Source organism: Megalops cyprinoides, chromosome 14, assembly GCF_013368585.1.
Source record: "Megalops cyprinoides isolate fMegCyp1 chromosome 14, fMegCyp1.pri, whole genome shotgun sequence".
NCBI classification, from domain to species: Eukaryota; Metazoa; Chordata; class Actinopteri; order Elopiformes; family Megalopidae; genus Megalops; species Megalops cyprinoides.
This window is the reverse complement of record NC_050596.1, coordinates 11,793,460-11,816,041: the sequence shown is the minus strand read 5'-3', so window position 1 is coordinate 11,816,041 and position 22,582 is coordinate 11,793,460. Positions and strand designations below refer to the sequence as shown.

The window sequence follows — 22,582 nt, the reverse complement described above, 5'->3', positions numbered from 1 at the left end:
AACTGTTTATTCGGTTAATCCAAGTCCCCTGGATTAAATAAAAATGCATCTGCAAAGGCCTTTTGTATTTATTTTGATGTTGATTTAATGTTGCCAAGGAGTCTAATGGGTCGATGTTATTGCCATATATGGATTTCCTGGTCAGGCCAGAGGACAGACGCCTGACTGGAGACCAGCAGAATGTGCACAGTAAGCAGAAGTGGCACCATCAATCCGCTAGGCCGCAAATAATCGGAGACCATCCCAGAGACACTTTAATTTCAGCGCTTAAATATTCAACAGCTTGCCCACCCAGAGGATACGTGCTGATGAACAACCAGTCACTGGTGCGATTAAGGCGGAAGATGAATGCCTTAGAATATTGGCTTTCACAGCTATAATCAAGGCCTGGGTTCACTGGGAAGGTGGGGGGATGGGGCTAGCTGAAGGGAGGGCTAGCTTTTACTATTGGGACTGCACAGGAACAGAATTGCTTGATTAGCTGCTCCGTTGAAAGAAAGCTTTGAATATATGCAAATGTTAAGTTGCATTATTGATGTGCATAGCGGAGGTCCTCATCCAGGGTGACTGTGAAAGCTTTTTTAACATCTTATCCATCCACACAGCTAGATGCTTGTTGGTGCAACTCATAGATGTCTTGCTCAAGGGTACAACTCCTGAGCCACTGCATCTCTCTTCAGTATATATATCTCACTATGATCAAGGTGAGTGATGCATGTAAGTATCAAGGAGATGAAGCTTTCCAGCATACATGATTTCAGCATGTTTTGGAATTTTTGGAAATGGAAAGAACTGAGAGGTACTGAATCTGCAACCCTCTGATTTCAACTGACATTCTCAAACCAGTATGTCACTGTGACTCATCTTAAAGGGCTTATATTCTTGATGATTCAAAAGCACATGAGAAACAATTACTGCTGTGGAGTTCTGTAGAATTTCTAGGGCAATAATGACAGCATGCCCATTCGAAATGTCACTTTATGGCAAATATGAGCTGGACCAAGCTTGTGGCAATTTAACTGGACACGTGTAACTGGGATCCTTTGTGTTTTCATATTGCTCATAGTGTTCCATAGTGTATCACAGTGTTCCCATATTGTTGAAGGAACATTGCTGCTCACAAACTGTTTCATGATAAATAGATCCTGTAAAAAAGCTGATCATGCATACATAAACAAGGTCAAACTGTTAGGGGTCAGTGTTTTTCAAATGCCTGTAGATGCTGTAGATCCTAGCAAGGATGAACATCTTGACCTTTCCGTTACTGAATGTTCCTGAATTTATTACTTAGTTTCACAAGCTGCTACTCTCAATAGCTTTGAGGTGCAAGATATTCTTTGTTCTCTTTAGAATGTCTCGATGACAGATATCAGGCATAGATTGTCAGGCTGTCTGCTGTCTCAGAACAGGGGAGAACTATATGGTAATTTTACACAATGGCAAAGGCTTATGTCAATGGTAGTGTTCACATTATAGAAAATTTCATATTGCCTTCTTACTTCATTTATGTCTTAAGAATTGCATGAAGAGTGTACATCTCAATGATTTGGTACTGGGAAATTGGGAGATGTCTGTCTCTAACTACTTGCTACTAGCCCATGACATTCTTTGAATATTCTTTTTCTTGTTCATAAATCATAAATGTTCTTGTTCAAACTGTTTCTCGTTCTGTGGCCCAGAAGTGGCCTAGTCATTGGCTATTACATTAAATAGCTCAGTTCCACCTCAGACCCTGCCCCCTAACACCCGCTAGCTCTAGGTTTTGATGTTTATTTTACACGTAGTATTGTGATGTAATGTACTTGGCTTCCACTGCCGGGTTGTGGTAGGTTAACTTGCGGTAGGGCTTGAATGATGTTATGCTCACACTCATTGGTCTGTGAGTGTTGTTAGCCTGATCTGACACTGTTCGCTCATTCGACTTGAATGGATACACTTATGCTCTATTGTGCTGGAAACCACTCTGGATAAGAGCGTCTGCTAAATGCATGTAATGTAATGTATATTATAAGCCAGGATGGAGAAGAATTGTCATCTTGTGGTCTTATATACTTAGACATGTCGCAGCATGAGAGACAGTGGGATGACATCCACAATAATGCCACCAGCCTGGGTGCAATTTAGATCCGGGCTTTTGATCTGAAAATTGCAGGTTCAAATCCAAAGTGGCGCATTGCAGTTGTGTCTTTAGCAAGACACATAACCTGAATTACTTCAATCTCTCCAGCTATACGGATATATAAATGGAAGAAAATATGACTGTAAATGCACAATACATCCTGTATAAGGGTGGTTGATAAGCTCGATAGGCTGATAAGTAACTCCAATTTTTTGTTACTGTATTGCAGTTATAGTTTCCAGTCAAATTATTACCACAAGGAGAGTGAGATCCGGAGACTGCCTGACAGGGTTGTGAAGAATAATACAACACATTCCACCTGAAACAAAGCTTCAAAAGTGGAAGCTAATCAAGGTAAAGGTATTTTAAGTGTCTGCTGAGGGCCAGCAAAAGGAGCCTGAAAAAGTATGTAGGAGGAATTGATTTTCTTTGTTTGTCACTTCATGGTTATTATTCTTGGAAGAATGACCATCATTTAAGCCTGAAATGAAATGTATGATTGTTAAGTATCTTTCATGGAGGAATAATCTGTTTATTTTATGGTCAGGGAAACAAAGCTGAGTATTGTCAAGACAGTAGCAACTGCTGAGCTACAAAGATAATTACTAAAACTGACAAGCTTGTTAATCACAAAGAATAGGTTCAAGGCCATTATCTGTTTAAAGCTACATTATCAGCCCTATAAAACCAGCCATCCCTGTCCAATCAACCCTACAAAATAAAAGACAAGGGAGGCCAGGCAGAAAGGGGTTAAAACAGTTACAATGTGCAGAATAGCAGACGTTTGCATAAAGTATGCAAACCTGCCCGGTAGATTGGTTGTAATGTAAAGACCGTTAAAGACAAATCTATTCTGGGGGCTTTACCTGAACCATGAACAAACATCTTGCACAGCTGGTGGTGCTACACCCTGGACATCGAGTGAGAGGTGTGTGAACGAACATGCGAGCGACGTCAGGCAACCCTGGAGGAGGGAGTTTGTCACGCACACCGGTGCTGTAAATGACTCCGGCGGCGCATGGCAACGGACCCCCCCCCAGGGCGTGCCGTGGCCGTCTGCACGCGTCCCATCGGGCCTGGAGCTGCCGGTTGCTGCCGCAGACGGCCCCTCCGAGAGACAGACTCGTTCACGGATCGCCCAGTGTGGAGTGCGGAGAGGAGCCACACGGACACTTGTTTACCTTGCTGATCCGTCTTAATTAATGCGGCGGTGTCTGGTCGCAAAGCGACCAGCATCTGCAGTAAACACACCCACCCCCAGTACAGAACAAACCTGCCCTGTTATAACGTTTACAGAAAGCAGACTAACCCCGTACCTGATACAGTGCAGGCCTGCCTGATACATTACTTACTGGAAATACACTTGCCTTGATACAGTGCAGCACAATAATGACATACTTTAATTTTAGATATGCCCGAACTCCCTCTGGCTGTGGATATGCAAAGAAAAATGAGGTAAAATTTCTGGGACAATTAACCTGTCGTGAACTGGATGTTCAGAAAAATAATCCTTGATCCCCCCAGGCATGCGCACCAGCAGAGCACTGGCTTGAATGAAAAATGCATGACTCAAAGCAATGGGTTTGTAGAAAGCGTTTCTTCAATGGAAACTGAAATAGTTCCAGGAAACTTGACTGTATCCATGCCTCCATATTTTTCTCTCCCGCTTTCTCTCCATGTTTCCCACCCCCCACTCCCCCTCTCCCAGGCACTGTGCCAGGCCTGTCCTAGACACAGATAGGAAGCACAGGAAGATAAACCGTGTGGTGTCTTTTTAATGTGATTCAGATGAAGGCTGCGAGAGGAATCGTCAGAGAGAACAGAAGCTGGATGGAGCTGCCAGAAAGCCAGAGGCCTGAGTGAATAAAACCCCCATCAACTCAAAGGCGGACGCGGGGGATGAGATCCACCCACATCTTCCCTGGGTGAATGAGTGAGTGAGTGAGTGCGTGCGCGCATTTGTGTTTGTGCTTGTATGTGTACGTGTGTGTTTGTGTGTGTTGGCACTGGTAAGCACATACACGTGTACGTACACCTTGCGTGTATGAGGGCTCTGCATTGGCAAGCAGTCTAACCTTAGAAACACAAAACTCGTTTAATATAGATGCGCTCCAGTACCACGAGAGGTGGAGCACAATCGCAAACGCCCAGCCAGAGCTCTCAGCTGCGTGCCCATCAGCAAGGGCTGGTAACCGAGTGGGAGGAGAGGCAGTCCTACGGGATCTGCCCGTTTCTCCTCGCTGCGGGAGCCGGCCCACTCGGAGCGGGGAGGGAGGGCTTACCTCTGACCTCTTGAGGATTATGAATTCCAAACCTGCTTAAAAAAAGCCCTCACTCTCGCTCAGTGACTCTTAGAATTGTAAAGCCGCAAGCACTGCTTCACAGAAGCAAATGTTTTATTTTGTCAAACAGAGGTTCAAAAAATACGTCACTAGAACATACAATCTGAACAGGTGTGACACTATCACCACAACTCCCACACTCCCCTGAGGCAAAACAATCCAAAACTATGTTGTGATTAAAAACACACACCTGCTGTAGGGCTTTTGATAGTGTTTTTATTGCAGATTTTTCAAACCTTTTTACAGTTCAATTTACTTTGTATCAAGAGCAAAAAACTACAACAGTAAGGAAACCCAGGCTGTCCATGTCTGGAAGTGTAGACCATACTTTCAGCACAGCAAGTGCAACTGGCAACATTTCGAAGGTTGTAACAGATGACAATATTTGAGCAAAAACCAAGACTTCCTTTACTGCATGACAAAGGGAGTTATTCGGACTACTCCTGTAACATGGAACATGCAGAGATGGCTAATGAACCAGAAAATTGTCGGTCTCTCAGTAAAAAAAAATGTAAATTCCAGTCCAATCGGACCTGACTGAGAGTTTAGTTTATATTACACTCTTAAAAACATGTATAAAATTTGTCCTGCTCCAGAACAAAGGCACACAATCTCTTGGTTCACGATCTCAGTTTTTTTGTGTCAAGCATTCTCTATATAAAAACACATCCAGAAGTTACTGAGGTTAAATCTCCGAGCAGCAAGACAACCATGCAAAATAACTGAGTGATGCAGACGGGATGCTTTAGTAGTAGGTCTCGCGTTCCACCCAACCTGCAACAGAGGGTAAACAAAAAAAGACAGTTTCAGGAAATTTCATTCTCCCCTGGGTGACTGTAGTACAGATGGGGGTTCAAGGCAAACTCATAAATACTGATATCCATGTAGACAGCACTGTCTTATAGGGCTGCCTGTCAAGCAGACATCAGGGGCATGCTTAAACTCCAGTACGGTCAGGAAAAAATGCTGAAGGCCTTGTGTGAGCAGGTGTGGTAGATAAGCATGTTCGGTTTTGGCTGGGCATAGTTAAAACGGGTCAGAACCTTACCGCCTGGGCTGCGTCGGATGATGAGCTTTCGGATTTCGTCGTAAATGAAGATCAGGAGGGAGTAGGGGAAGGCGCAGAACCACCAGTTTGGTCTGAGGAGAGAAAGGCAAACTCCTGTTAGCCAGGGTCATACAATTCAGCACCAGAAAGAAAAATGTGCTGCTTCCCTGAGAATGCCAGCAAAAAGAAGTCGCAGATACAGCACAGGTGTGAATATAGGCTGGACTGAGACTGAAAGCCATGATGTGAACTGATTCACCCTTCTCCAGTTAGTAAGGCACAGCAGTGGAACTCACTTGAGAGGGTACATTCTGAGGGCGATGTCCATTCCTGGGCAGTAAGACAGGAAGGCAGCCAGGGCTGTCTCTTCAAACAGTCCAAAGATGAGGATTTTGTTCCTGAGTTGGGTAAGGAAAACGGGACAGGTTTTTAGTTCACCAGTACCATTCATTCCCACACAGTGTTCTGGAGCTCCTTGCTTACGAAAGTTCAAACCCTTCAGTCACTGCCGGCTTGACTTACTTCATGCCCTGCTGGAAGACAGAGTTTCGCCGGGTCTTGCAGATGATCAGATCGGCCCACTGCACCACCACAATGCTGGTGAAGAAGGCGGTGTGGCAGGTGAACTCCACTATCTTTCTTTGTTCGTAGGTCTGACATACAAGGGAGGAGGAACAGAAGGAAAAAAATGTTTTATTATGATGCTGACTGCTCTGTATCAGCTCTTGTGGAGTCTACCCCCAAGGGCTCTCAGTCGATTTTCTGCCGTTGCTGAAGATTAATGTGTTCTGATTAGCCGTGTCATTATCAATTTCACAAAGGGGCATGGTCAAATATAGAACATCCACAGCTGACATACAAAGCAGATGGTTGGAACCTTGTAGGAACTGTATGGAGGATAGACAGTGCTAGATATCTGTTTGGTAAATATGACGTCTCTCTTTGTGCTCACCCACTGCTGGCCATAGCTATCCTCAAGGTCGTTGACTTGCTTGTTGTCCCATTCCACACGGATTCCCAGCAGTCTGGACGGAAGGAAGCCATTTTCAGCAAGGATGACAAAGTAGGTGAAGAAACCAGCCAGAGCCTGGATCATCCCTGTGAGGAAAGAGAGAGGAGGGCTAAGAACCTACAGCTCTGCTGATCTTAACATTCTAAAGCTTCATGTTCTGGATCTCTACTGACCTCAACATCTTAAAGTTTCACTGAGCTTCTAGGCACCACTCACTTTGAAATGCATAGGCTTGGGCCCTTCAGTAGAGATCTTATGCTTGTGAACTGGACCTTAATACACATGCTCAAGTGTTGGAACAACTCAGTGTCTCTTCACAGGTTGTCTTTTGATGAACTCCACGCCACCCATCTGCTTCCTAGCCTCCTCCCAATCGGTTCTGTGCACTCAAAAACCCCAATAGCTGCTCCATTTATAACTGTGCAGCAACCCCCCACCCTGCCAGAGCTCAACTCCATCACCAGACCCAGTTCCTTATCACCAGGGATACTATTTGTGGCCGCACACTCAATCAGGAAACTGCCGCTGCGCTTAGGCCTCTCGAAAAGGGCATCTAGGCCAAGGTTTTCTACTGTTAACATTGAAGAGACACAGTGGCAGAAGTTTATGTGGGGTAGTGGCAAATTCATTAGTGCTCATCATCCAGGTATTGCCGATCTAACTCCCAGGTATGGCACGGCAACTGCATCCTTTACCAAGGCACTAAACCTAAGGCTTGTATATATGCAGCTGAGCATATATAAAACTGAGCTATATACCTCAGATAAAGGAATCTTATACTAAGCTACATGGGGTACTGTGGAATGGTTGTCTGGTTCTTACAAGTTCTTACCGATCTGGCCATAGGCTATGCTGATGAGCCTCTCGTTCACCAGCTTGTCCGTTTTGGGGTTCCTGGGCTGTCTCTTCATGATGTCGCTCTCAGCAGCTTCATAGGCCAGAGAGATTGCAGGAACCTTACAGATTATAAAGAGAAGCCAGCATTAGCAACCAAACTGCATCACACCATTGTACGTGAATGAAAGATGTCTCTGACAGACCTGTTATAGGGTACTTACCATGTCAGTGCCCAAGTCGATACAGAGGATGGTGACGGTACCCAGAGGCAGGGGGATGTTAGCGATGATGAAGAGGAGGAAGGGAGTAATCTCAGGGATGTTGCTGGTCAGGGTGTAGGCAATGGATTTCTTCAAGTTATCAAAGATCAGACGGCCTGGAGAAGTAACACATGTCCATGATTAGGTCATCAGATGACAGGGTCGCAGACAGATCTGCTGTGAAACCAGGAGTGTGGTCCCTCCTAAAAACTGTTCTACCTTCTTCCACTCCAGTCACGATTGAGGCGAAGTTGTCGTCCAGTAGGATCATGTCAGCGGCCTGCTTGGAGACGTCCGAGCCGGCGATGCCCATAGCAACACCAATGTCTGCCTTCTTCAGAGCGGGGGAGTCATTGACACCATCACCCGTCACAGCTACAATGGCACCCTGAGAGCGGAGATGCACAAAAGCATGTCACAATCCCACTGCCATCTGAGGCTGCTGCGGTTCTCAAGAGATGCAAGGGGTTCCAACCTAGGGAATCTATATCCAACCCCTGATAATTGCAAGTTCGTTTCCCTAGTGGAGCACTGCCGTTGTACCCTTCATCTAGGGACCTATTCCATTGCCTCCATAGATACCCAGCTGTTTAAATGGATAACATCTAAAATAGTAAGCCATATACGTCGCTCTGAATAAGAGGATCTGCTGTGCAACAGTAATGCACTATAATAATTGAATATGCTGTAGGCTGTTGTAACTTTGTCCATTAGTAAAGTCCTTTGGATTAAAATGGAATCAGCTGTAGATTATGCAAGAATCTGACATGCAGTCATGGGACGTAGCCTGTCTGAATTTGCCTTTTATTTATATAAAATTGTGTACAGTATCAGATGTAGAATGTTGGGTGTGTAATGGGTGGGTAAGGGGGTGGAGGTGGGGTTTGACATGTTAGTGGGATTTATGAGAGACGGGTGAGGTTTGGGTACCTGTCTCTGGCAGCCCTCCACAATGATCAGCTTCTGCTGGGGAGAAGTCCTGGCGAACACAATCTCGGTGTGGTGCTTAAGGACGTCATCCAGCTGTTCTGAGGTCAGATCCTTCAGGTCTCCACCATGGACTACACAGGCCTTGGCATCTCTGGAAACAAAAAAATATTGACTCCCAGCACTGCAGCATTCAGCACTTGCTGAAATAGGTTTATGCTTAATAATCGGTAATCCATGTTCCAGTTCTAGGTGTTGTTTAGTTACCAACCAGATAATGTCTGTTCATTTTCTAAAAAGAGAACACCTTCAAGCTTATTCTTAGCCATACCAAACTGCTGATCAATGTCTATCAGCATTACCTGGGGTTGACTTCATGAATAGGGATGTTCAGACGAGCAGCAATGTCTTCAACAGTCTCGTTGCCTTCAGAAATGATACCCACACCCTTGGCAATGGCCTTGGCAGTGATTGGATGATCGCCGGTCACCATGATAACCTAAAGCACAGGAAGGAAGTCGTTTATGGCCTTGAACATTGCTTTAAACCTGTATAATAAAGGAGGAAGTTATCAGACATACTTTGATTCCAGCACTCCTGCACTTGCCCACAGCATCGGGTACGGCGGCACGGGGCGGATCAATCATGGACATGAGGCCAACGAAGCACAGATTCTCAGTGGGGAAGTTCACCTCGTCAGTGTCAAACTGGAAGCCCTCCGGAAATTGATCATCAGGGAGAGCAAAATGGCAGAATCCTGTACACCGAAAACAGAATATTGTACAACCACAACACAATTAAGATTCCCTGCCTCCTCTGTGGTTTTTTATGAAAGTCCACATCACTATGATCAGTCCTAGAAAACAGTTTGGAGGCTTCTGCGACCATGTTTCTCATTTCTACTTCTAAAGCAGCCCAAGAAAGAACCAGTGACCACTCCTAGTATTGAAGATCCTCAATGCAGCAGTATGAAACAGGAGCTGAAAATGCATTTCAAGCAGGACCAGCTAATGGAGGCCTGAGATGGAAGGAAATCTATAAAATCCTTGGAGGTTCACCAGAGGTAAACCCTTCTTCACTGTGAGTTTGCATGCCTCACCCAGCACTCTCTCTCCCAGGCCACCCAGCTCCAGGTAGGCATTCTGGAAGGCATCCTTCATCTCGTCATCAAGGGGCTGCTCCTTGCCCTGGATCATGATGGTGGAGCAGCGATCCAGGATCCTCTCCGGGGCTCCCTTCATCACCAGGATGTGATTGGGTTCAGAAGAGGTGGGGTTCTTATGGATGGAGAGCTATGAGATGGAGGACCAACACATAAACCGATTAACAAAACGTGTTCACCAAAAGTCACTCGTACTGCATTCCATAAGTGGAGGATATCCCACATACCTGGTACTTGTTGGTGGAGTTGAAGGGGATTTCTGCAATCTTGTTATACTGATCTCTCATGTCTTTCACAGAGCCACAGCACAGTTCAATGCACTTCAGCAGAGCAGACTCAGAGGCATCACCTGCAACCTCTCTCTGTGAAGGAGAAAGGGGTGGGGTTTATTTGTAGTGTCAGTCAGAAAGGCTATCAGTTAATGCCCCTCACCTAGGCTAAGAGGACTCCAGAAACAAAATGTAAGATCAATTCTGCAGTGGCAGAAAACAACTCAGCAATAAAGCTGAAGTCTTTTACTGGCATAAATGAGGGTACAGAGACATTTGGCAGACTGTACCTTAAGGATCGGCACATTCTCCTGTTCAGCCAGGAAGACAGCACGGTTGCACAGGCCAGCGATGCGCGCCAGGGCAGCCCAGGTGGCAGAGCTCCTGTCGAAAGAGGTCCCGCTCTGGTTCTCCGTGGTGTCGGCCTCGTGGATCTGGTTGTCGAACCACATGTGGGCCACCGTCATACGGTTCTGGGTCAGGGTGCCGGTCTTGTCGGAGCAGATGGTGGAGGTGGAGCCCAGGGTCTCGACAGCTTCCAGGTTCTTCACCAAACAGTTCTTCTTGGCCATGCGCTTGGCCGTCAGGGTGAGACACACCTGGGGAAGAGGGTGGAAGTCGAGGAGTCAAAGTGAGATAAAAGCATTACCAGAAACACAGAGGCAGCTGGGACCACTGCTCAGTCTAAAGATATGAATACAGCATATGGCTAAACAGCTCTGAGAATGCTTTTAGGTGCCTAATTACAGCTTGAGCCCCTGCATGAATCTCCAAACACTTCTAACTTATAATCCCTCAAAATCCACTTCACAATTTGGCAGAACTGAGGCACAGCTGACTGTTTTTTTTGCACTGTACCATCATATCTGGGAACGGAAAAGAACTTAGGAATTTCAATAACATCAGATCCTTTCAACAAACTGAGGAGGTCTCATCTGCACAGTTGCTGAAGAGCTCGGAAGTTCACAGCGAGCTAGAATGGCCCTCTTCCCTTTCAACCATCTTAAAAGTCCCAAAATTTCAAGCGCCTGCAGCACTCACAGTGACAGTTGCCAGGAGCCCCTCGGGCACATTGGCGACGATGATTCCGATGAGGAAGATGACGGCCTCCAGCCAAGAGTAACCCAGGATGAGGGAGAGGACGAAGAAGGTCACGCCCAGGAAGACAGCCACGCCCGTGATGATGTGGATGAAGTGCTCGATCTCGATGGAGATGGGAGTACGTCCGACTTCCAGGCCAGAGGCCAGGGTGGCGATTCTGCCCATCACGGTATGGTCACCAGTGTTGATCACGATACCACGGGCCGTGCCTGGTGAGAGGTACAGGCAGAACACGGGGTTAAGAATATGTGGCACATATGAGGTTAAAAAATACAAGGGAGGGAGAAATTATGGGGGAGGGAGAGCTGTGTGGGTGGGGGGTGACTCACTGGGGGGACAGAGAGGAAGCAAATGTGTCCTTTGTTCTTGAAAAAATGTTTGTACTATTAAGTTGTTTATTATAGCAGGAGAACAGAGATGTCCTCCGATGAGGGGGACTGATGGTGGGCCAAAAAATTGAGGTTAAAAACAAAGTTGCCTAAGTTTTGAGGAGGACAAACTGGAAAGGTGGTTACAATGGGTTTGCAAAAACCTTATGAGGACCTCTGTCAATGAAGGTCCACCGAAAATTAAGCCAGTGTCACCCCCCCCACTCTTCAGGTCTGAAAATGTCATTAGCTTAAATGGAGCTGAGAAACCTGCTACAAAGAAGCTCTTGTAGCCCTATTCTGTTGGAGCACAGCTGTGACGTAGTGAAGGCGCTCACCTTCAACGCAGTTGGTGGAAAAGAAGGCGATGTTCCTGGTCTCCAGGGGGTTTTCATTGGAGAAGTCAGGGGAGCGGGTCTGGGGCTCAGATTCACCAGTCAGGGAGGAGTTGTCCACCTGAGAGGCAGACAAAATGCAAAGTCAGGATAAGATCAGACATGGGGCACATCTTCAGTGGGGACAGGATCTCCTGGAGGGGGGCCTGGGTGTCTCACCTTGCAGCCGTGAGCGGAGATGATGCGCAGATCGGCGGGGATCCTGTCTCCTCCCTTCACTTCCACCAGATCGCCAACGACCACGTCCTCAGCGTTGATGCTCTTCTTCTCACCGTCGCGGATCACCAGGGCTTGCTGTCAGACAAGAACCAACAACAGAACCATTAATTCTCTCCTCGGACAAAACAACATGGTAAAACATAACGTGGATTCCCTAACGTGATGTAAAATGGGATCTCTCTTTTGCAAGCCACTGTAATTTTTTCAATGATACACCTGTTGTAAATGACATCAGTAAATGCCAGATGGAATTGATTGATCATAATGTTATTGATAATCAATAATTAAATATTCGGGAGCCCATGAGTATCCCGATGGCGATGCCCTGAACAAGGTATGCTCGCTAATATGCCATGAGTGGCCTTAGTTCCATACTGTTTTTAATTTACTATAATTTAGTTCTTTCAATTTAGCCATTAAAATTTTAATTTTATTTTCTGATTACTAAAGAAGAGTGGCTTGGTTTCTTGATGATCTAGCTGGTGTTTGTTATTTACCAACCCAAGGCTATTTACCATCGTTGTATTTATCCTGATTTACTCATACATTTGACACAGTGAAGAGATTGTACCTGAGGGACGAGGTTCTTGAAAGAGTCCATGATCTTGGAGCTCTTGGCCTCTTGGTAGTAGGAGAAGCAGCCAGTGATGATGACGACGGCGGACAGCACAACACCCAGGTACAGCTGTGGGAAGTACGAAGGAGGAGAGACAAAATGTCACCGAAGGATATCACAACACAAATTATGTTACATACATATTACACTGCATTACATCTATCACGAATGAATTTAATGCAATGTAACGATATGCACTGTCCAAAAACATCAGACTCCGAAAGTGGTGCCTGTGCTCTTACATTGTCATTGGCTGGCTCATCCTCCATGGCAGCCTGGATCCCGTAGGCCAGGAAGCAGAGAATGGCTCCTGTCCAGAGCAGCATGGAGAAGCCTCCGAACATCTGCTTGCAAAATTTGACCCATTCTGGGGTGGTGGGGGGAGGAGTCAGTGCGTTCGGACCGTCCCGGGCCAGGATCTCCGCAGCACGGGCGCCCGTCAGGCCCTACAAGATATGAGGAGAGAAGGGGCTGTCTCACTACAGTGAAAATACATGTTCTACAAAAAGCCTGTCCTGTCACTATACCGACAATACACTCACTCAAAGCCTGCTGAACATCGATACGTTCAAGGTTAATAATAAACAATGCTATTCCATATAATGGGGTAAGACTGCAGAATGCATTTGTACAGGCTGGGCAATCATGCAAGTTTTCCAGACTTATGTAAAACAAAAAAAAAAAAAAACAGCAAGTCCGGGGAGCCTGAGAGAATCTAGGTTCTTGCCGTTGCTAGGTAACAAGCAGTTGCAGTTAAAACACGGCTGTCTCCTTGTATGAAGCAGAGTTGAAATCCTTGGGGCGAGTTTCTGTAGTGAATTATTCAGAGGTACTGAACTGCACAGCTGTGTGCCAAATTTCACTCTGAAATTCTCACCGAGCTGACTGCATTATATAGAGCTAATGTGCGTGAATGTGGGGGATCAAATTGCTGGCCATTGTCGGGCAGGTAGCGAGAGCTCACTTGGTCCCCAAATTCATCTGCCTCATTTGAAATCCTCTCCTCCTTTCATTAATAATACAGCGCGTTTTGTGTTGGTTCCTGGGCGGCAGCCAGCACAGCACCACCGGTGGTGCCCTCCCAGACTGAGAGCCAGAATCACCCACACCTGCCCCTATACAGATCTGTACTGAATCAGTGTTGTCCCATTTTAACTTTTCACTGGCTAAAAGACTCGCCCCATTCAGACCTGTACTGAATCACCCAAAATTCACCCTGTTCAGAACTTTTCTGGACCAAAGACTTCCAGTTCAGAACATCACCATATCGCTCAGACTTTCCCTGTTCAGACCCATGCTGATTCACTCAGAGACTCACCTTGGTCAGATCTGTGCCATACTTGCGGTTAAGCTCATCCAGGGTCAGCTTATGATCATCCTACAGAAAAAAAAGAGGCACAAAAATCAAACACATCGTCGTGAGATTCATTTTTAATCCTTTAAAGCCATCACTCAGAAACAAATGATGATTGGGTGTAAACCTCCAGAACACTGTCAAATAGGGACTCAAGCACTAAATAAAAATAGTAGAAATTCGCTCTCATCACAAAATTCTCAGCTCACTGAAGGTACTTATTTATTTTGTGCAATTCGCACTATAAATAGAAACGTGTCCTCACCAGGTCCACTTCCTTCTTCAGCTCATCCATGTCCTTATCCTTCTTTTTGGTCTTTGGCTTCTTCCCCGCCTGTTCTGATGTCGCCGCCAGCTCATACTGGTCCCTTCCTTCCTACAAACACCGGGACAGACACCAGGCCATTAGCTCAGTTATTATCATTCATTATTATTCACACCCTTAGTGGATGCCCTTATCCAGGGTGACTTACAGATTGCGCCATCACGTAACTATGTATAAAAGTCAGACATTGACTGACGCTATTCAGGTTAAATGCCTTGTTCCGCAGAAGAGCCCTGCCAGCAGACTGCTCCCTTATTTTACTGTAATGCCATGTGTGCATCTCTGAGTCTTTACACATACATACTGTACAGTTACACTTCAACCCACCAGTTCTGCTGAACACCAGCATCATACCAAGCTCAGATTATGATAAAAAAGAGCACGGCGCTATGTGCCGTTACCAAAGAAGAAATTTAGTTAAGCATAAGAGGCGCAGTCTGTTCAGGGAGTCATGCCAGACTACAGTCAGCGGACATGTGCATATTTCAGTGGGAGGCTGAGGGCTGATTCACACTAGAAATACAAACGCTACAAATGTGATGAGGCTACCTACACATGTATCCTTACCGTGAAGGCTTGACGCTCTTAATGATTTCCATCATCTTTTTTTATTTTACCCCTGTAACCAGCCTTTTCCAATTCATACAGACAAGGTGCTCCATTAGTTGTTCCTCATTCATATTTCAAATTGTTGTCACATTATTGAGAGGTTTAAGGAAGGTCACAAACCTTGCACGCAAAAGGCAAATGCAATTGCACCGTACGTATGTGTAGTTGTATGTGTAGTGTGAAACAGTCATGGCCGCATCACAGCCTGTGACGGGACAGAGTCAAGGCCAAAGCTGTGGACTCTAGTGAATAGGTGCTAAAAGCATCCGTCTCCTTCAGCTCGAACCGTCAACGCCCACACCCTCTCCTGCATTTTAACATAAACTTCCACATCACAGACTTGACAGATGGCCTGTATCGCAATAGGAAGTTTGAGCCTGGCAAATATTTCTCAATCAGCACGCTGATTGTTCAACAGTGAACTACCGCCCTTCTGCCTTCGACCTAGTTCCCACTTTGGTCTCCTGCTCTTCCACATTGAGCGAATCAGTACCGAATCTCCTGCAATCGTAACATAACGAGACATGAAGTTAAAGATGCCGTCAAGCTCAAGAATAAAGCCCTGGGAGCAATAAAAGTGTCCATATGGATGTAGTTTTCTTTCTGAGCGCTCTTTCTAACTATGGATGTTTTTTCAAGGCACATAAGGGCTTCCGAGCGTTATCTAACACAGATATGACGTGGAACAAAAATTGGACTCACTTCAAGCGCATGCTGACACGCATGATAAATAGGCTAAATATACCCAGCCGCCACACTGCCGCTTGTGTGTTCCGAATGCGTGCAAATGCGACCGTGCAGTCCTTCGGTGCATCTTTTTTTCCCTTACCCAATCAAATTAACGTGAGGGCTAACACTGTATCTCTCTCCAGCCATCAGTCATTGTGTCACTCTTGTGAAACAAACAAAGACCACATCCTATCTCAATACTATGGCTCTGCCCAAAGGTAACCCTACCCCTCGCACAACTGCAGGGCACAGTTTTACCAGAAAATAAAGGGCTAATCAAGCCTCTTCGTTCATATTTGATGAACGATTTCGCTCCGCTAGTCTCCACCATTATGATTCTCAGGTAAGCGCAGCGGTGTTTTTGTCACAGACCGGCGCACACAGTGCTTACACCTCATAGGTGGTTTTACTGCAGATCTCCCAAAACCACAGATCATATGTTCAGAGTGAGACGGCAGTGAGTACGACAGCCCGGACCCTGTCGCGAGCCTGTGGCCCAGATTCACGGTGATTTCAGGACAGTTATTATGAGCCGTGGTCTTTTAAAGTGCCAAAGACACTGTCGGTAGTGTGTCAGCTACTAAAATAGGATGAGATTGAGGATTTGCCATTGTGAAGTGCCTCGAGTTGCAACAGCAGATAGAGCTGTAAGTAATACAGTAATATGGTTACTCTTAAATCTTTTCCAGCACCTACCTCCAAGTCCCCTAAGGTAACTGCTATTTACCTGACCCCCTGGGGGCTTCCATGAAATGAACAACCCCCTGAATGGAAAAAAAAAAAGAATTACCTCTAATGTTTGAGCTTGTAACAGAACTCAAACACGGAAGTCTATAGAGTTACACTGAAGGACACACCACACTCGCTCCATTTTCCTTTGACATGCAGCCAATGGGCAAACGGGCTCTTGTTCAACAAAGTTACGGACTCCTTCTGCATCAAATCAGTGTGTCTACGCAACAGCTGAACCGGTACTGTTCACACCCTGCAACTGCTTGGGTGGATCCCCTTATTATTATCTTTATGCTGTCATTACCTTTGGGCAGCCAGACAGCTAGTCAGCCAGTGAGGAAGCCTGTGGTTTCAAGGGCTGCTAAGTCACAACTGATAATAAGAACTGGACCCAGCCTACCCTACCATATCCCTTTTGCACTGGAAAGCTGAAACCATGCTGGTTCATAACACCCCTTCCCAATGTACACCTGGAACCAGGCTGGCACATTCTGAGAGGCGTTCCATTATCTTTTCTGTCTTGCGCAGCCGTGTAAGCTCAGCCCACTAGTGTTGGTGATGGCCTACTTAAAAGCTAGATGTGGGCATAGCCGGCAATCTGTGTAGCTGCACTGCCTCTGTGGGTGTCTGCACTGAAAACTGAAGAGATAAACACAGGGTCGGAAGGGGTACTCCACCATCTCTGATCACAGAAAATAACCAAAGGAAAGTGAGAGTCAAATGCAGTGTGGATGTTTTTTTTGGGTGGGAAAACTCAGCCTCGGACTGCGGACAAAGTCCAGGCAGCCATCTTCATCTGGGCAGGCACCAGCATCAAAATGGCATCATGTGTTTAAAGCTCTGGCTGCAGGTAAGCCAATGAAAAAGCAGTCATGCTGTAAGGAGTCGGACACTTTCGGCTGCAGCTTATGCTACCCTGGGTCCAGCACTACAGTGGAAAAGGTCTGGCTCAGCTCAAACAGTGTGAGTCTAGTTATACATATACAGAAGCACACAGTGTTCGTCTCCCTGGCCAGAGGAAAGCCCCAGAAAATGTTGAACCTAATCTAAACCTAAAATCTAAAATCTAATCTAAAAACCTAATCTATTTATATTTCATCTAAACCCTCAAATACCTAGCACCCCTTGTTCCGGAAAGGGGGCTTCTTTAACAATTCCCTTTAAAATCTGACATCAACATTCTGAGGTGAACTTCCTGTGTCTCGCTGCCTGTAGATGAGTGTGTGTGTCTAAGTCATTTTGCGTCAAAGGGCGTTTCTAAACCACCGCATCGAGTTTAACCCTTTTGCGCCGCCCACACGCCACGTTCAAACGGAGGTAATGCACGTCAAGCGTGAGCAGACAAAAACATAATGAAAGTGTAAAGGGTCTGCCGCTGGAAGAACAAGAGTCCGCCAGACACAAATCCTTGTCTTTTTTTGGGCAAACTGCAGACACAAAACTGTTCAATGAACCATATCAGTCTCTCACACGAGACTCTGCCCTGTTGCCATGGCCACAAAGCCACACCTCTGGCTATCTGAATGGAATGGAATCACATGCTCATGTTCTGTTCCATTGTCTTTTGGCTTTTGTTTTTTTTTTTTTGTTAAATAATAAAATATCCCTTTAAATACGAGCCATCTCAAACCCCATCTCGTCTTTTCAACAAATCTATTTTTAGCACAACCCCTTAGAGGCTTGAAAAAAAAACGCAAGAAAAGGTAGCAGGCTTTCATGGTGGAAAGGAATCAATAAGCAATAAGCCCTCTGCTGCATTGCGAAAAAAAAAAAGTAAAGGCATCATCCCATGGCTGAGACTTTCACATGAATGCCTCACCACGTTCAGACTCTGAGTTGTTAAAGGAAAGACAGAGAAAGTCAAGTGTTAACTTAAAAAAGAGACAAATAAAATATTTTGGCACCCTTGCAGGAGTGAAAGGGGAGGCTGAGGGGGGGGGGGGGGGGGACGACTCAGCTTTAATTTTCCATTGCAAAGACGGGATGGTGGGAGACAGGGTTTTCTCACGCAAGAAGCAGGAGGAAAGAGCTGTAAGGCCTTAAGAGGACATGGATGTGCGGACCTGCCTCGCCACATCTCTCCAGGGAGCTCAACGAACAGCAGTGGGGAGACGGGGGGCTGGGGAAAAACAGACTTGCAGCAAAGCGGCGGCGGTGCTGGGGGGGGGGGGGCAAACAGGAATGCCACAATTTTTAATCTTTGCGCATTTCTTACAAACAAAATGCGACCACTGGCGCTCTGTGAACTCAACCAAATTCAACCGTACAACCTTTTCCATTTCATGAGCGGAAATATATAACTGGTACCAATGCGTCTGGCAGAACCCCCTCCTTGGGATGGCTGCTGGACAGCATTCATCTGCCTGACTGGTCTGGTCTGAGAATCTGAATCAATGCACTAGGGGGCATCTGATTAACACCACTTGGTTTAAAATGTATATCTTCGCATGAACATCAAGGCCCTCACTGTCCCTGCCCAGTGCCGCCAAATTGGTGATTTTAATATGTTTCAGGGGCTTTACAATTTTTTTACACAAATCATTGCATTTATTTATTTTTTCTTAACCAAGTAAAAGAAAACTTACATGCTGGGTTAATGTTATTCATAACCACAGCACTGCAGAAAACTAAATGTAGTTGGGGGCCTGGATTCCATACCTGCAGAAATGGGTTAGAAGCCTTATAACCGAAATGCAGTCTTACCCTGGCCTCTGATATTTACTCCCAAGAATCTTAAAATACCACAGCTGTATAAATGAAGGTGGTGTGAAAATGTCAGCTATCCAAGCTGCACGGCATAGGCATGTCTGGTAAGTAAACAGATAGTGGATACGGCCATTAACCAGGTCAAAATGATTTAGATGGAGGAAGAGGGAAGCAGACATTATAGCGACAGCGAAACTTAATATGGACCGATCTGGGTTTAAAAAAAATTAGAGAAGACAGATTCCACAGTTGTCTCAATCGATTTGCTAAAGCTGTAGCACCAGTGTACCGCCGCAACACCCCGCTGCTCGAAACCCGTTTCAGACGGAAAGGGAGGAAATAAAAGGAAACTACGATGCGCTTGGTGCGGCTATCAACGAACAGTTGCGTAGCGATTCAGAAAACTCATTCTGCACTGCGAACATATTTCTCGCAATAGATACGAGTGAGTGACTATACTTTACTCAAGGTTGCGTGCGAAACCCATCTCTTTTGCATCTGAATGTGTACAAACGACTTAGGGTGGATGGGCTGGTCCCTGCACAACACTGTGGCAATACAGTGAAACCTTGTTTGACAGACAATGCGCCTTTCATTCCCCCAACGTATCCAGCCCCGACTCCTTCGTGCTACACAAATTTCAACGGCCACCGTGAGACCCGACCTGTTTCCTCGTAAGTATAATGCAAATACCCCCTCCTTGTTCCCCCCTCCCAAATTTTTCAAAGGCATTATCAAACAGCCGCAACACCGGATAGAGAATGTTAACCCACAGGCAAGTTTCGAAAGGACTGGAATTTAACTCGATTGCATTTAGCTGTTGAAATTCGCATGCACCGTTCCACTCTACACATAAATCCCACTTTCGACTCATGTGCGTTCGTTTCCCGAAAACTGCAGACAAAGCTACGTTACGTCAAGTCACAAGATCACTTTCCCTGTTAGCGCCGGGCGACACGGGCCACGCTGCTATGTGGCCGTCTCGGAGAAAATTAACTCGCTACGTCCCAATAATCCTGTTGCTACTCTTTCCGAAGATTTTTCTGACTAGTAACTTTTCACTTCATCCATCTGAGCGATAATTCAGATAGGTGCCTGTAAAACATGTTTTGACTAAAGATAAAAATGTAACTTCAGTAACAGGAAGGTTTGTTTGAATGTAGAGAAAGATTACGACGACTTTCGAGAACTTAGGTACGAGGTACTTAAGTAGGCCTTTTTTGATGGTCCCTACGAAGCCATCAATCCACACTGTACATAATTTCAGTAGCAAGCTTGATCTGTTTCCCCCTGCAAGAACCACCTGTTTGGCAAAAACTGTGCAACTCCTCTTCCAACACTAAGCTCAATACAAAAGACCGGTAGTAGCACGTCTTGATAAACAACGAATCCACATTTGGTGATGAAACTGTAAAGGGAAGCGAAATATGAAAATATACTTACTCCAAGTCCCATCTTTGCCGATCTTGAGTAACAGTCTTCTTAAATCCAATGTCTTGGTAAAAAAATAAATAACTATTTCCCGTCAAATTGGGATTTTTTTTTAATTGTGCCCCTGTCTGTACCCCGTCCACACGTGTCACTTTACAACGACACGCACAGCACCTCCCTTGCAGTCAAACTGAGGTTCAAATACTTATATACTGTGTTCCTTCGCTCGTGACGTCTGCTCCTTTTGCCATGGTAACCATGAATAGGGGGAGGGGTCTTTGCCGCCGAATGGTTTATTACTATCGGTTTTTGCAATAAACTATGTCCCTCTTGTGTGCGGATGTAGTTGCATCGGAAACCTTTAAAATATTACATTTTCGACATTTCAAAAATGTTTCCCACCAATTTTCTCTCGTGTAACTAGTGTCACTCCAGTCAGATTTTATCCAAATATTAATGACAGATAATTCTCAATACAATTACGGTAAATACAAACTTAACCTGATTTTTCTTCACGCACAAACGTACTCACATTCACTAGCACATGTATACATACACATACCTAAGAAATGTATTTTTCTCAGATATGCTTCCATAAAAGCCATTTGAAAAGTCCAATCACCCTTGTATGAAAATGTCCCTCATCTTGGACCACTCCTACACATTTGACATTGACCAAATCAATAGTAGATGACGTGAGACAAGATAGCGGTTTAGTCTTGACAAATCAGTGACTCTTGAAGTCAGTTTCTGGATGTTGTGCCATCGCGTGTGATGTGCGCATTTGTTTCGAGTATTCAGCATTGATATTTTTTAAATTATTCTCTGTGATCTTTATTTCTGCCTTTATTGCATTTCATTCTTGCTTATGATTATCTCATCAGCGCTACCGTGAAGCAGCAACTTAAAACCGTCTATAGTTACAGTGAGAATGAGGTGTTCAGAGTCACTTTGTTAATGGGTCAGACGGCATCCCTGCAGCTCCTTACATGAAGCAGTCACACTTCTAATTCAGGAAAACTTTAACCTATTCTCTCTTTTCACCTGTAAGCAGTCACATGCATTTCCCATCACTTCTTTAAGAACACCATGTATATGCTCTTATGTATATTTTACATTTTTTGAAAATTGAGGGCTAAAAAAATCCATGAAAATTCAACGTGTTTCCATGGAAACAACCATGTTACAGCCCACTGTATTGGTACTGCAATGTTCCGTTCTCAGTGCAACGCCCTCTGCTGGAAGTTACATGTCATATAGGGTTCTATGTCATGCCTTGTCTTTCATGCACGTTGAACCCATATGAGCTGGATCCTGGGCTGTGCAATTATTTAATACAAACCACCATAATCCCTCTGCATTTACATCTACATGAATTATTTAAACTTCGGTTTAAATAATTTGTGACACCCCCTACCCCCAACCCACCAACCCCAACTCCATTCCCTGAAGCTGGCACTAGTGTAGAGTGTTTACTTTGAAACTGATGGTCTGTACTCTGACAACAATGTGGGGGGGAAGGAATGTCTGCCACACCTGTTTGTGACAAAGAGCCCCCCCCCCCCCCCCCCACACACACACACACACACACACACATACACCACCACCACCTTGACCACACACAGAGACAGACACAGGTCACAGATGCAGAACCAACTCTGTCACAAAAGGGCCTAAACTTATCTTAACCATCAAAGGGTTAAATGCTACAGTGAAAATCTGGCCTCTGGTCCCTCCCCTCCCCTTCCACTAATGTAGGCTTTGTCTATTGGTGTATGCAATGCAATCAAAAGGACTGCTCTGTGAATTTGCAGTGGTCTTATCAGTTAAAACTGCAAGGCCCACAAATCAACACCATTTGTGGTATTGACGTGTCAGAAGTGCTAACATTTTAGCAGTGCACACACAAGAGACACTGACTTAGTTATAGATTAAAAGAGAGTGCAAAATTTATTCTGTTGTCAGCACTATCTCTCTCATTGAATACTCAAAGCTTCAAAGGTAGATAGGTTTCAGAAGGT

General features: G+C 45.3%; 1 protein-coding gene across 1 annotated transcript; it reads right to left on the bottom strand.

Annotated features, from left to right (window-relative positions):
- Window positions 1-4,665: 4,665 nt before the first annotated feature.
- On the bottom strand, window positions 4,666-20,771 carry LOC118788790 (sodium/potassium-transporting ATPase subunit alpha-1-like). Its single transcript, XM_036544871.1, has 22 exons — window positions 20,574-20,771; window positions 14,295-14,405; window positions 13,994-14,053; window positions 12,918-13,121; window positions 12,631-12,744; window positions 12,000-12,134; window positions 11,784-11,901; window positions 11,018-11,286; window positions 10,267-10,575; window positions 9,935-10,069; window positions 9,645-9,837; window positions 9,127-9,302; window positions 8,908-9,044; window positions 8,549-8,699; window positions 7,838-8,006; window positions 7,580-7,734; window positions 7,354-7,477; window positions 6,462-6,607; window positions 6,032-6,162; window positions 5,806-5,907; window positions 5,510-5,601; window positions 4,666-5,235 (listed from the first exon to the last, which is right to left on the bottom strand). Exons 1-22 carry the CDS (start codon window positions 20,583-20,585, stop codon window positions 5,207-5,209), a joined length of 3,072 nt encoding a protein of 1,023 aa, XP_036400764.1. The 5' UTR covers window positions 20,586-20,771; the 3' UTR covers window positions 4,666-5,206.
- Window positions 20,772-22,582: the final 1,811 nt, after the last annotated feature.

What these genes read in the sequence shown, in the direction of transcription:
- LOC118788790 (XM_036544871.1), bottom strand. An exon ending in ACTCCACCAACAAGTACCAG is followed by an intron (nt 9,838 to 9,934) that starts GTATGTGGGATA and finishes TCCATCTCATAG; the next exon opens with CTCTCCATCCATAAGAACCC. An exon ending in ATAGCTATGGCCAGCAGTGG is followed by an intron (nt 6,163 to 6,461) that starts GTGAGCACAAAG and finishes CTTGTATGTCAG; the next exon opens with ACCTACGAACAAAGAAAGAT.